The 15,065-nt window shown below is 45.0% G+C and overlaps 1 protein-coding gene across 1 annotated transcript; it reads right to left on the bottom strand.

Moving 5' to 3' along the window:
- Positions 1-3,388: 3,388 nt before the first annotated feature.
- pgm1 (phosphoglucomutase 1) lies at positions 3,389-13,760 on the bottom strand. Its single transcript, XM_080011003.1, has 11 exons — positions 13,380-13,760; positions 11,164-11,326; positions 10,711-10,854; positions 9,919-10,044; positions 9,630-9,820; positions 7,852-8,006; positions 7,520-7,635; positions 7,101-7,236; positions 6,063-6,246; positions 5,381-5,515; positions 3,389-3,779 (listed from the first exon to the last, which is right to left on the bottom strand). Exons 1-11 carry the CDS (start codon positions 13,623-13,625, stop codon positions 3,690-3,692), a joined length of 1,686 nt encoding a protein of 561 aa, XP_079867129.1. The 5' UTR covers positions 13,626-13,760; the 3' UTR covers positions 3,389-3,689.
- Between the last annotated feature and the right edge of the window lie 1,305 nt (positions 13,761-15,065).

Here is a 15,065-nt window from a genome sequence, read left to right as displayed (position 1 = left end):
CACCTTGGTATACTGCTGTGAACAACAATGCAATGTCTGTTAAGCTGCTAAAAGTACTTTATCTTGCCCTTTTGAGCTGGCCCTCTCGGGAAGAGGTGTTGGAGAATTGTTTGATGGGCATTTTCTGAAAGGACACTGATTCTTTTTATTTAATTTCAGCTGCAAGCAATAACTGGACGTCGGATGTCCAGACTGAGATCCTTGGTCACGTCTTTCCTTGAATATCGCTAAAGAAAAAGAATACATAACGCACATTCAGCCGGTTACTCATGCTCTACCCAGGCTCTGTCCCTCGCCCAAACCAAACAGAGTATTTGCAGTAGGTGTGAAGACGTCGGACAATCTCTGGTTGTGTGCTACATGTGTGAAAGGGCAACTCGGGACAATGTCCAGACCTGATGATGTGTGAAAACAGCTCTAGACAGACAGCTTGAACTGGAGCTGCGTTTTAAGGAAACTTGGAAAACTGTAAGTTGTGCTGCATTTTCCAAAAATCTGGAAACTATAATCATTCAAAGAAGATGTTTTCGCACTGCAAGAAGTTTTTCTTTTGTGTCCGCACTGCGTCATCCAGGAACGATCATAATTCTTAAAACACCGTTCTTCAGGGATATTTAAACTGAACGCCAGAAGAGCAACATGCGGTGACGTAAGTGCACGTTGATTGGTCCAGATGTAAGTCCACAGTGTTTGAAACTTTTGTAAATAGTGCAAAGATTCAAAGAACACGGAAAACTTGAATACGTATCTATAACGACTAAACTGGACCCTGTGTATTGCTGCCTGCAGATATATTTATTATTATCATCATGATGATTATTATTATATAAAAACAAAAACAGACATTTCGTTTTTTTAATATAATAATAATAATAATAATAATAATAATAATATCTATCGATCTATCTATCTACTGTATCTATATCCATAGTAGTGTATATTATTTTGTACGTAGTATATGCGGTTTTGTTGCTCATGTTTTTTATTAACAATATTGTCTTCTGCTTACCACTCGGCCCTGTAGCATCCGACACAGACACAATTATTTGTTACAAATCAAAATAATGAACGCTACTCCGTACCTAGACGTTGTTTTTCCGTTTCTGCTTTGCCTTCCAGCTGTGTTCTTTCTTTGAGGACGTTTTAATGTCTTTGTCATGCTTCTGCCGTGTTCCTGTTCTACATGGGAGAGAGAGATCTACCGGCTGCTCCAGAAACACAGGGGATCTCCTGCCAAGCCTGGAGAAAGCCATTCGGACATTAATGGCGGCCGACCCAGGCCAGCTTAACGTAAGCTGTATTGTGATTACCTGACGTAATGACAGCCAATCCAAATACAACCTGTAAACCATTACCGTCCCAACTCTGTGCCATGCACCATGTCAGCATCGTAGTTTGAACAACGCAGCGTCCCCAAAAGTATTACACATTTTCCCCCTCCCGATTGTATTGGAGTTTTCGGAATTCTGCATCCCACCTGCCACAGTTTGTGTCTGTCAGCCGGCCTCAAAGGCACAATACGGGGGAAAAAAAACACAACAAAGAATGATTCACTACACGGAAGATTATAAATCTACATATGTTTCCCATCAAAATGGGATTTAAGCCACAGGAAAATTGTTTCTTTGCATATGCTTGTAAAATAAGGTGTATTTGAAGTTCCTGGACATTATCCATGTTGAAAAATACTTAGTTTCCCTATGAATGAATGAAACTTTTCAGATATCCATGAGAGACTACTGAAAAAGGTCTTTTTTCCCTTTCAACATTTGTTTTCGTTCAATAGCTTGCAGCAGGTAAAGGGTGTGTCGGTCAGTGTGAATGATATTGCCACATGTGACAGAAATTGGCAGAAAAATACCTCCAATCTGCGGTCCCGGGCAATTTTCCTTTCAGCCTTCATGTTCGGCGAGGAACGCGGCGCACATCCTGTGTGTGGGTGCACCTGATTTTCTAAGCCCCATTACCTAAATTGTCAGCAATTTAAGGTCCGGAGAGATCAGAGTCATGTCAAAAGAAAGTGAAATGACGTCAATCCACGAGCGGTGTGTAGTTTAGGAGAAAAAAAAGAAGCTCATTCGTTTAATATACAGGTGGTGGATAAAATGACAGAAACACCTAGATATGTATCAAGGAGCTAATAAGGAGTAGGGCCATGCCTCTCCTTCAGAACGGTTGCAATTCTCCTTGGAATGGTGTCGAAACAATTCCTGAACTGCATGCAATGGGATGTTGAGCTGGTCTTCAAGAAGAGAAGCCGCCAGACCTTGGAGGGATGAAGGAGGTCAAACTCCACTTTGCACTCTCTTCGCCCCTGAACTTCCCATAATGGTGCGATAAAGTTCCGATCAGGCGATTATGGAGGCCATGACAGACGGTTGGCCGCATCCTGGTGCTCCTGAAATCATTCTTTAATTTGTTCATTGTTCGTGTGGACGAGGGGGGCATCCTCATCCTGAAAAATGGAAACGTCACGAGGAAAAACGATGTTCCCACCACAGTGTGCACGTGGTGTAAAACGGTAATGGTACAAGGGCCATCGTGTTTAAGAGTTGCCAACAGATATTGTGGTTTGAAGGCGTCCTTTGGATTTTTCCAAACATAAACCAGTCTAGATTTATGAAATAGGTTGGGAGACTCATCAGACCATGTCACGTTTTCCCCATTGCTCAGAGGTCCTTGCACCAAGTTCCGAGTCTTTGTTTGTTTGTTTGGGCCTTGGATACAAGCGGTTTCCCAATGGTTGCCCTGCCATCAATTCCAGCTTTGTGACATGAGGTTTTTGTTGAGACTGGGTCACAGAGGTCCTGATTCTATGGCAATTTGTCCACCATCCTTTAGGATTCTGCGTCACGCGGTCCCTATATCTATCTATCCATCTATCTATACAGATGTTTTTTCCAAGTCTATTTATTTATTCAGCCTTGTGCAATTCTCCCAGAGCCCTGCTTACACTTAATAACTCTAATCCATTTATCAGGATTATGGTGGCTATCCCATTACACAAGCATACTTTCTTCACAATTCATCACTTTGCACTTGGCCGTGGGCCTGTGCCGGGTCTTTGGAGAGGCATTTACCTTTTTGGAAGCACTTTGGCCTGTTTTGCTGCTGGAGGCCAGGATCTCTATACATTTATCCACCTTACAGAATTCCCCCAGCAGAAAGGAACCATAATATATTTTGTCCCACTAATATCCCACATCTCACACTGGATTCCATATGCTTATGGTTCCAATCCAAATCTGTTAAAGCAATTATGTCCAACACACTGTGAAAAAAAGTGTGTGTTAATGTCCTTTTTTACTCTTGACATTCAATTCCTCACGTATCCTGACCTACAAAAAAAGAAAATAAACAATTCTATAACAGATTACAATGAGACGGGTTTTTTCAGAGCGCGTCTTTTATTCATGGTAGATATATTCGATCTCAAGGAAGTAGGTGTTGTTTGATGGTACAAGTCGTGAGGCTATTCAGTGAACTTTCAGGAAGGAAGGCACCAGGTCAGTAAAGGGTCTAGTCGGGACGGGGCGGTGGGGTGTGTGGGGTGAGGTTTCCCTTCGGTCGCTGACTTTTTGGCAATTTTTGGCAAATTCTCCGGTTACAAGCAAAGACCCGGAAGAATCCTGGATTCCGACTCAGTCAAACCAAACAGTGAAGCGGGAGGTGGGAGGGCGGCAGGTGGATCATGTGATTACGGTGGGGCCAGTGCGTCCGGTCGTCTCCTGGAGCTGAGAGACCTTCAGGGCGATGTCCACCAGGGGGGCCAGCATCACCTGCACACGGAGACCAAGGAGATTTATTAACTATATATCCGGGATTTCATTACGGTCCGAGAAAGCCTCCTTTCTGGGGAAATAAATGCTGAAGGCTACTTCTACAGTACGTCCATTGCATGAAGAATGAATTCCACGGCACTGTGACAACAGATTATGCCGTCTGAAGTCTTTCTAAGTGGAGGGGAATCAACAATTTCGGTATCGAGTAAACAGAACAAGTTACATAACCTCCGCAACGCAGCCAAAAGTTAGTGATCAGCTTGAAAACCTAGGAAAATCAAGTTCAAATTCACGTTTCTGTAGCTGTAGAGATCGCTTGGTTTGGTAGCGGGTGAGTTGGTTTCTACTGTTATAAACCGGGATAAAGCCTTGGATTTAGAAAAGACAGGCTTTGGTTTCAAAGATGAAGAGAACTCCTCCACTGTTTATGATGGTTTCGGTCATGTCCAAAAGCAATTCATCAGCAGGAGTTGCACAAACTACCCGCTGTTCCAAGACCTATTCATCCATCAAACATGACTTTCTTCTGGAATCATCAAGCTTTTTTATTTTTATTTTTTTTGAGAGAGAAAAAATAAAGTAGGCCTTCCAACATTTTTAACCTCTTCCGTCTTTTTACTTTTTCCCCCCACCCCTTTCATTTCTTATCACCTCCCTGTCCACGTCCGCATCAGTCAAAATGGCCTTTTAATGCTTTGATGCTGAATGTCAATAAAAAATAAATTACAAAAAAAAAAAAAAAAAAAAAAAAGCTTTTTATGAAGTGCCAAGTCAGAGCTCTTAATCTTATTCTCCCCTTGGTGACTATCTCCCCCCCCACACCCCCTTGAGCTCTGATAACTGGCCATAACTCAGGTCTCTCACACACACACACCAAATCCAATGTTCTGGAACACGTACCGGAGCCCTTCACACGCCTCCAACAGCTTTTTAAAAAATCTGTGTGAGGCAGGCCCCCGTTCCACTCGGACCGCAACGGGAATAGTAATTCTCTGCTTCCTGTGTGTGTGGGAGTTGTAGAGTGTCGTGTTTTAACTCGACGTGTTACAACTCACACACACACACACACACACACACACACACACACACACACACACACACACACACACACACACACACACACACACACACACACACACACACACACACACACACACACACACACACACACACACTCTCTCTCTCTGACGCCGCATATGCAGCCGGCTGTCAGCGCCAATTCTAATCCTGAGCTTTACCTGAATTAGAATTATGTTGGGAGAAACTAAATTGAGAGCTCTTCTATTTATCCTGGGACCATGCCACTTGCCTTTTTTATTTGATTTTTATCCCCCCACTAAAGGCAAACTTGGAAACGTGGAAATGATTGTCACTGTTTTGACATTTACTAATCTCCACTGATATGCCTGCAAAATATTACATTGGCATTTCCCACCATCAACTTGACAGAGGTTAACACAACACAGCGGCTCCCATCATTTTTGAGATTTGAGCGGGGAAAAAAACTCAAGGAAAATTTGGCTCTCATGAAGGTAAAATATCCTTGTCTTTGTCCGATGGATTTAAATGTTTTAAGTCAGTGCTGAGTGTGTAATAACCTGTGGGTCCTGGTAGATCTTCTCGGGGTCCTTCTCATAGCTATCTATGTAGAGCCTGATGGTGGCCCCGGCACTGCCCGTACCGCTGAGGCGGAAAATGATCCTGGAACCGTCCGAGAAGATGATCCTCAGGCCCTGAAAGAGATGGAGATGGATGGAGAGAGAGAAGATGGTTTTAAATATAGGTTAAAAAAAAAAAAAAAAAAAAAAAAAAAAGAGTGGAGGAGAATTTATTTAAAAATCATTGCTTTGATATTATGTAAATGTGTTCTTAAATATATGTTTATATTATGTAAATATAGGGTTTATATTATGTAAATATAAGGGAAAAAAATAGTGAAGGAGAATATTATAAAATCATTTATTTTCTATTATTTCAAAAAATATATATATTCTTTATAATATAATGTACATACAGGATTTAAATTAGGGTTTATATTATGTAAATATAGGGTAAAAAATCTATTAATTATTATTTTATATTATTACTAATTAATGAATACCAATTAGTCTTAAATTACAAAGTGACAATCACTCATTAAACATTTTGGATTTTAAACACTAAACGATCAACACTTTCTAAAAAACATATTTCCTCCCAATTTCCACTTTTAATTCTATTGAATGTAAACCACTCAGAACCTGCATTAATATATGATTTTATCGCCATACACTCCCTCACCTGGTTTTTGGACACGCTCCCGTCCACCGGGTCGGTGTAGGCAAAGTTGTCGGCGACGGCCACCTCATACGTCTTGCCGCCCGATGAGAGCTTCTTGCCCACGAAGGACGGCTCAAACATGGCCGTCTCCAGGCCCTTGATCATCTTGTTGGCGGCGTCAGAGTCGACCTCTTCATAATCGTACCTGTGAAGTGGATGCAGGTTGGAATGGACCAGCGTCAATGTTTTCTTTAACGGTTATAATCAGCACGCTATTAGGTCGACAATTGATTTTGTGTGTCATGACTATTGCAAGTATTGTTTATGATTTTGCTTTAAGAAAAAGCATTTCTTAGAAGAGGCCAAATTAGTAATGCCTTCCCACATGTTTCCAAGCGTACATACGTATTGCTTTTGCCATTTATGAATGAGGCCCAATTCCTTTGCATTTTTAATCATAAATAATTAACTGTTTAGTAATTCAAATAAATATAATAGTTACCCGTTAAATAATCAATCATCAGGTAACCATTAAATAAAAGATGGCCGCGCGTTTTTATGAATGACGCCAAAAACAATTAAAACATTTAATTATAACAAATATCTATATCTATATATATATCTATATATATATATATATATATATACATACACACACACACCTGTTTAATAATGAAATAATCAACTGTTAAATAACCATTAAATGATTGTAAAACTGTTTAGATATTGGTCAATTGAACTGCTCAATAATGCCCTATCAGTGTTCTCTTATCTCTTAACTCTAATCGGTAATTCAGGAATTTTGAATTTGAACAAAAATCCTTGGCAAATTAATAAGTTGTGGCACAGAATAGGCCAAAAAACACACTTTAGAGATGACTGTTTTTGTTCCCCAATGTACCGCAGAAAACTTGATAATAAGCATTAAGAGTCAGGGAGTCCGTTTTGCAGTTCCGTATTCCACCACCCGGTGGCGCTAACGCACAATCATTACATTGCCAGCCAGTCGGGGACTCCTGAAACTGTTGGTTTCGCCCCTCTGGAAGACTGAAGACTGACCTGGTGAAAAAGTTCCTGCCAAACTTCCGCCAGTGGTCTTTCATGATCTCTTCCACGCTCTGCTTCCTGACGGCCAGGATGGACAGCCAGGCGAGCACCGCCCACAGGCCGTCCTTCTCCCGGATGTGATCCGAGCCTGTTGAGTTGGCGGCGCGAGAAGAAGTGAAAGGTGGAGGAGGTGGATGAGTAGAGAGAAAGAAACTACGATGATTCGTTAAAAGCGTGTGAAAACACGTCTCAACGACCGCAACGTGTTGCCTAACTGACTTCCCCCAGTGGTGGGAAGCTAGTGTCTCTCTATTGGTGGTTCTTCAAAGAAGGTGGCGTGGGCGTTCTACAACATTATCAAAACTCAATTTTAAAGAGACCAGCCGTAGGAGCTGGCCGATGCGAACGGGACCAAAACAAAATTCACCAACCGGTGCCGAAGCTCTCCTCTCCGCACAGCGAGAGCTTGCCAGCGTCCATCAGGTTCCCAAAGAACTTCCAGCCGGTGGGGGTCTCATAAAGCTGCATCTGCAGGGCTTTGGCCACACTGGGACACACACACACACACACACACACACACACACACACACACACACACACACACACACACACACACACACACACACACACACACACACACACACACACACACACACACACACACACACCTTATATGATGATGATATGATCTACAGAACAGCTGTGATGCTTGTCATTTGGTCTTGGAAGCCCTGCAGCAGACACCGGTGAAGGGCCTACTCACTTGTCCAGGGCGCCGCTGGTGGGCATGCTGCGCGCCAGGCCTCTGACGCCCGTCTTCTGGAAGTAGGGGATGCTGGTGATGTTGGCGGCGATGACGGCCACCGAGTCCGACGGGTTGACGAAGAAGCCGTGCTTACCCAGCACCATGTTGCGATCCTGGGGGAGAGGAAGGAAGGGCGAGATGAAAGGATGAGGGATGACACGCACGTGTAATATTTTGAACATTCACACAAGCAGGCCCCTTGGAAGACAGTGGGAATAAAATAACTGTCCTGCTGGAGTGCCCTTGAGGAAGAAAAATGTATCGCTTCCAGATTCCGTGGGTGACGCGGTACCGACACTACACATAATTAATAATGACAACAACTTTAAGGCTGATAAAAGTTAAGGTTTAAGAAATGGTCAATTGTCAATTCAGTTTTTCCATAATGATAGTATGCAATGTACTATATATGTGACCCACCGCAGACTTTAGGGTCATTTGGCGGCTTTTGAGTTTTTTTTCCCCACATCATTTGAAAGTGGAGAATCAGGGTTTCCAAACAAGGTGTCACGTGTGCAAATCAAGCAAATATTTTTAAAGCGATGACTTGTTAATGACAAGGGTATGGCGAACCGCGATTCTGAAATAATCACCTCCAAAGTTTCACCCACACCAGGTTCATTCAGCCAGCTCCCAGAATGCAAATGGCGTTGGCAGACAAACAAAGCCTCGTGGCTTATTAACATAATGCTGAATGGGCCAATCACGAACAGCGTTGAACAGCGTCAACAACACAACACTATTTTTGTTTTTGAAAAAGCCTATATTTTACAGTAAGAATATACAAGTTTTATAAAAGTGGAATAGTTTTGGAGTTTAAAAGTACGGACAACCTAACAAAATTTTGAGTCTATCAATTATGAGTCTCGGAAAATCTGAAATCTGAAAATCTGCACCAACCTCACCAACTTCGTCACGTCATCAACGTCTGCCGTTGTAACAACGGGCGTATCGTCTCCTCCGGTGGCTCTTGAAAATATTCTGTTTCATTGCCACATTAAGTTTGAAATCCGCTGTTTGAAATGTTCTCCAAGTCGGGAGAAATATCAGATTCAGCAGCACTGTCGTTCTCCGCGTTGCTGTCGGAGAGCTGACCATCATCGTGGAAAATCAAGTCCAGTACGTGCTGCTAACACTGACTTGGATCCATCGCACTGGTCAGATTAAGGTCCGCGGTATGGTTTAGATCTTCCTCCACCCGCTTCTCGTAATCCATGACAACACAGAGTTTTCACAGACAAGTGAAACCGGATCCTCGTCTTGTTTACGGAAGTGACGTCAGAAATTCTCATTTGATGATACACGTTGGTACACGCCTCCTCCACAACGTTGTCTCCGTGCGTGTTTAAAAGTAGTACGATTTAAAGGTTTAAAAGGTTGAACTCTATCAAAACAATTTCAGATTGTGAATTCACATCACATGGAATGTGGATGAATGATCTTCACCTGGACGCTCACTTTAAAGGAAACGATCGATCGGCGTTATTCAGCGCTGTTCAGCATCTTGGTAAGTGAACTGCGTTTCCCCATGTAATCTAACGGGAATATTTAACTCCACGGTTTAATATTTTTCTACTATTTATAAATCAAACTCGGTTTTGAAAATATGTTGAGATAAAAAAACAATCTAGAAAAATCTCGTTTTCCTTCAAGAAAGGTTTGTTCTGCTGCGGTGGGTCCCACATTTGTTTCAAGCTCATGACATTCATGGTGTCATCCGGGCAAAGTCCACTTACACCGTCTCCGTCAAAGGCGGCGCCGAAGTCGTACTCCCCACCCTTCATGGTGTTGACCAGGTCGGCGGCGTAGGTCAGGTTGGGGTCGGGGTGGTGGCCCCCAAAGTCCTCCTTGGGGATGCAGTTGACGGCCGAGTTGGCGGGAGAGCCCAGCTCCTCGCAGACAATCTTCTTCACGTAAGGACCCACCACTAGACGGGAAGAAGGGCAAAGCGTCATTCCTCGCAGAGGCCGTTTGCGATAGAAGCCGGCAGGTGCGCAGGAGACTGCCGGGGGGGGGGCCCCGTACCTCCGTGCATGGCGTCCAGACGGACATTGATGCAGTTGGCTCCGGAGAGAAGCTCTTTGAGGGCGGCAAAGTCAAAGATGCCCCGCAGCATTTCAGCGTAGGCCTCCACGGAGTCCACGATCTCCACTGGGACAAAGAGAAGAGAAAAGTCAGAAAACTACAGATGAGACACAACACAGACATTTAAGTAAAACAACAACACAACACGGAGAACAACCCTTTAAAATACAAACTGGGTCAATAACTCAAACCCTGAGCACCTGCTTTCAGAACCTCACACACACACACGCACGCACGCACGCACGCACGCACGCACGCACGCACGCGCACACACACACGCACACGCACACGAGTCCCCAGAACTGTTTGGTCCAAAAAAGCCTGATGTCTCTCTTTCATTAGGAAAGAGGCTGTTGGCTACTTGCCAAATTTGCCAGACTCGCTTTTCCCGGGGGAAATGAGCCGTGCTCAAGCTAGTTGGTGGTACTGAATATCCGCGGCTGTAAATAGTCGCACATGTCTTAACATTAAAACAGCCATTGCATATGATTGCATTCGTTACTCCATAAAAGGTCAACCTTGTGCAGAGGACTGCATGGAAATGGAGATTTCCCAACAGGACACACACAAACCTTTATAAGTGATGAACGAGCAAACACAGGCAGACATTCAGTAAGCCCCCCCCCCCCCCCCCCCTTTAAAAAACGGCAAATTGCCTCCAGTGACATTTTCTAAATTCACACCAGTAAGATGTGAATAATTTGTCCTCTGACTCTCCTGCCCCCGCTGTACCTGTGAAGGGCTTGAAGGTGTCCACCTCGAAGGTCTGCTTGCCGATCTTGGACAGGTCCGCCTTCAGCTCTGGGCAGATGTGGAACTCCTGCAGGCTTTTGCTGATCTCAAAGATCTGGTTGGTGATGCCCTCCGGGGCCGGTCCTGGAGACACGGCGCAATGAGGGTTACTGGTTTTTTGCACCCCCACCACCCCAAAAAAAAAAAAAAAAATACGTCATTGCTGCTCCAGCTTTTAAGAGGAACCTAGTTCCAATAGTCCTTTGAGACACCAAAAAGTAGCCCTATGGCCATTTCTCAGTCACGTTCTTTCTCTCCCGACCACGGGCACAACACCCATGAGCTGCGTTTGTCTTGTGAACAGCTTCATCTCAAAGGGGCCTCACAAGCCGACACTCAAAAGACATCTAGCGCGACTCCCTGCTGTCGTGTCTTAACTCAACGTCCATTTACCTCCGCTGGAGATGTTGTACTTGATTCCAAAGTCCCCGTTGGGGCCTCCCGGGTTGTGGCTGGCAGTGAGAATGATGCCCCCCACCGCCTTGATCTTGCGGATCACGCAGGACACGGCCGGGGTGGACATGATGCCGTCCTGCCCGATCACCAGGCGGCCGATCTGAAGGAGGGACCAAGTCGGTCGAACACATCAATCAAAATGGACGAGAACAACAAAGAAGAAGGGATCGCCCAACGTGCTTGGCCAATGCTCAGACGACCTCTCCGATTGGATTAGATAGAATTATCATTATTCAGAAGTGGGCATGAACGAAAAAAAGAAAATGCATATTCCGTATTTTCACTGTTCATTTTGCATTGCTGAACCCTCTTGAGCCTGAAACAAGAGATAACACAGATTGCCCCAAAGGCCGACCTGTCCACAATGTCAATGTCCTTCCTACTCATGGAGGAGAGAAACACTTGATGAGAGAAACGCTTGATGTTACATCTGTAACATCTCCCAAATAGGAGCCTTTCTGTGTGGAGTTTGCGTGTTCTCCCCGTGCTCACATGGGGTTTCCTCCACCTACCATCAGTAAGGACCCCCCTCAAAAACATGCACACATCATGATCTGACCTGCGATGGACACTTGGTACCAGGTCCCCGGGCGCGTCAACGAATGCTGCCCACTGCTCCTGGCTGTGCCCCCGGAGGAAGGACAAGCCAGGATGGGAGAAATGCAGAGGCCTCATTTCACCGGCCACCACCCAAAGCATGTGCACAATTAAAGATTCTTCTTCTTCTATATACAGTCGAAAAAGTGAGAACGTAATTTTTTGGAGAACAGAATGCGGGGTTGCTGTTCATTTAAGTGATCGAAAGCAATCTCATCTCATACTAAAAGCACTTTAAATGCTGAGAGTGAATATGATATGTAGCTTTTCCAGCCGGTGTCATCTATTTGAGTCACCGTACTCCTTTTGGTTAGACCGTGATTGGAGGTCTGTGCACGTGAAGTTTCTTTTTTCCCCAACCTACTCTCATGTCTCTACTATAACTAAGAAGTGTTTAATTTCACCAATTTCCTCAAGACCAACTCTAATATCCGTTAGAAACCTTAACTAAACTGCAGTCAATCCAACTGTATTTATACAATAGCATACACGTAGATAAGAGCTGAATGTCAGTATTGTGTGAATGTTATTTATTTTTTACTATTCTCTTCTTTATCGGCCCGGGGACCAAATCTGGGTCGCTGGCCCTATCTTTGACACCCTGGATCTGAGTGATGTGTCCCTCTATTGGTCTTTGGACCGCACTGGACAGCCTTGGCCGAGGTTCAGAAAGGCCCCCTTTCTGCCCCCCACCCACACACACACACACACACACACACACACACACACACACACACACACACACACACACACACACACACACACACACAGCAAATCCCATTCGATCAGAGTACCCATGGGCATATATTGCATTATTTGCACATCTGAAAGACAGTCTGAACGTGACAGTGTGCACGTAGCACGGCACCGCCCCCCCTGACGGTCGCATACAGAGGCACTGGATCAGAACTTATTATGAAACGACACAATGCGACGGGACTTCCTCTTGGTACAGGTGGTGAAATGAGAACGAACCAAAAAAAAAAAAAAAAAAAGCAGCACTGGGTCACGGCACTGACGCCGCCATCATCATCATCATCATCATACATGGAGCCTGTGCACTTTCCCCCAAAAGATCAGTGCGGCCATTGCCTGGGGACCCCCCCCCCCCCCCAGTGACACCCGATCCCTAGCGACACCCTTCTCTCTCTTTTGAATCCACTGGACGACCTGGGGAACTAGTCCTTTTTGTCGTCGACGCAGCCTGTGTTATATCTATTCGAATGACTTGCTGCCGGGCACGGGGGGGGGGGGCAAGTCATCCCTGCAAAAGCACGGAGCTAAAGGTCAGGTGTGGATCGCCGCATTGCACAAGCAAACCTTAGACGTCAGTGGCAGCTGCACCAAAAATAAAAATAAAAAAAAGCAACTCGCTCTAAAGTTGCAAATATCTACAATTTGAACTCGGATCTCGCGTCGCGGTGAGGGGGGGGGGGGGGGTTCTTTTGACAGCCCGAGCGGTTGGGACGCTAAACGCCGGGCTAGCTGGGGGGGGGGGGGGGGGAGCGGCGGAACGCCCTGTCGCGGGTGAACGAACCCTCTCCTGTCCCACTCACCCCGTTGGCGGCGGCGATCTGCACGATCAGCTGCACGGCGTCCCTCATGAAGAAGCGGCCGTCGCCCCCCACCACCAGGGCGGCCTCCTGGCGCTCGGCGGCCGGGATGACGGCGATGGTGCTCTGGATGAAGTTCTCCGCATAGTGCTGCTGCTGCTGGAACACCGACACCCGCTTCCGCAGGCCGCTGGTGCCGGGCTTCTGGTCCGCGTACGGCTTGGTCTTCACCACCGTTACCTTCACCATTTTTATTATTATTATTATTATTTATTTTTTCACCCGCGTACGTGAAGCGCTGGACCGCCCGCGCCCCGTGTGGTCCGCGGGTGGGCCCGGCGGAGGAGGTCCGAGCGGCCGCCGCGTCCCGCACGGAGCCGTGCCCCCGTAGGGCCCCGCCCACTTAAAGGGGCAGCACGCGTATTTGAGGGCGTCCTCGGGTTCACTCGGGTCGGAGAGGACGCAGCGGAAACCTTGCGAGGACGCAACGCACAGCATTACATGACATGACATCACATGACATCACATTGCATTTAGCAGACGCTTTTATCCAAAGCGACTTACAATTGTTCAAACACCGACGGACGCAGCCATCAGGAGCAATGAGGGGTTAAGTGTCTTGCTCAAGGACACTGCAGCGTTGCTAGCAGGAGGAGGAGCCTGGGGTCCTGGGCCAGCGACCTTTGGGAAACGCCAGTGGGAGTTAGAATGACACTTGGGTTTAAATTGGGGTTTGGGTTTAAATTTTGGCACGTTACACACTGGACAATGAGGAGACGGAGCATTCATATTGGAATAGCATCGACTACGCAAATATGCGACTGCATTCTGTCGGGGGGGGGGATTTTCAACTTATGGGCTTCACATTCAAAGAGCAGTTTTCAATTTTTTTTTTTTTTTTAGAGGTTGGGCTGCATTTCAAAAGCCAAGAAAAAGAAAAAAGGCAAAATCACCTTCATCTTCTTCAAATTGCCTTGAGCAATTTTGAAAAGAAAAGGCTTGAACAAATACATTTGCGGATAGTATTCGCTCAGGTTGTGAAATTGTTGCCTTTGTGAAACAATGGAAGAGTCGAACAGTTGAGGCCTGTAATATTTGCTTTTTGCGTCATACTGTTTGACCACTGTCTTGAACAGAGCGAGGCTTTGCGTCATAATTTACAGTATACAGTAAATAATGATCTCTTTGTTTATCCATCTATGGCCTTATATAATCAGCCCAATATATATATATATTAAAAAAAAAATATATATATATATATATATACACACACACACATATATATAAATATATATACATACACACACACACATATAAATTGTACTGGATAGTCCATAGGGGAAAACATTAATTATGTAAAATTTCAAAGAAGACTTTGAAAGGCCTCTCCAGTCAACAGTAATTACTTTTGGAACAAGAAACATTTTTTCGTGCAACATTAATTATGTGTGGATTGCTCAGCTGCTCAGTGTTAGTAGGTTTAATGGTGTTCATCTACATACAATACAGTTTCATCCCTGAAACGCTTTAAGAGCTCGAGCAGCTCTCAGAGTTCGGCAGTGAACCAAGGCTTTTGTAATCAATTCACTGGCAATGAGAAAATAAGCTTTGCAGTTTAACTGCAAATTACAGTCTGGTAAGATCCATAAACCAGTCCAAATTGACAACATTTCTAAATCAAGAGATCCC

The sequence above is a fragment of the Zeus faber genome (assembly GCF_960531495.2).
Source record: "Zeus faber genome assembly, chromosome: 1".
Classification (NCBI taxonomy): Eukaryota; Metazoa; Chordata; class Actinopteri; order Zeiformes; family Zeidae; genus Zeus; species Zeus faber.
The sequence above is the reverse complement of the archived record's forward strand: the minus strand, read 5'-3'. Positions and strand labels throughout refer to the sequence as shown.

What these genes read in the sequence shown, in the direction of transcription:
- pgm1 (XM_080011003.1), bottom strand. Translation starts at nt 13,625, where the DNA reads ATGGTGAAGGTAACGGTGGTGAAGACCAAGCCGTACGCGGACCAGAAG. An exon ending in GTACAACATCTCCAGCGGAG is followed by an intron (nt 10,855 to 11,163) that starts GTAAATGGACGT and finishes CCGTGTCTCCAG; the next exon opens with GACCGGCCCCGGAGGGCATC. An exon ending in CCGCCTTTGACGGAGACGGT is followed by an intron (nt 8,007 to 9,629) that starts GTAAGTGGACTT and finishes CCTCTCCCCCAG; the next exon opens with GATCGCAACATGGTGCTGGG.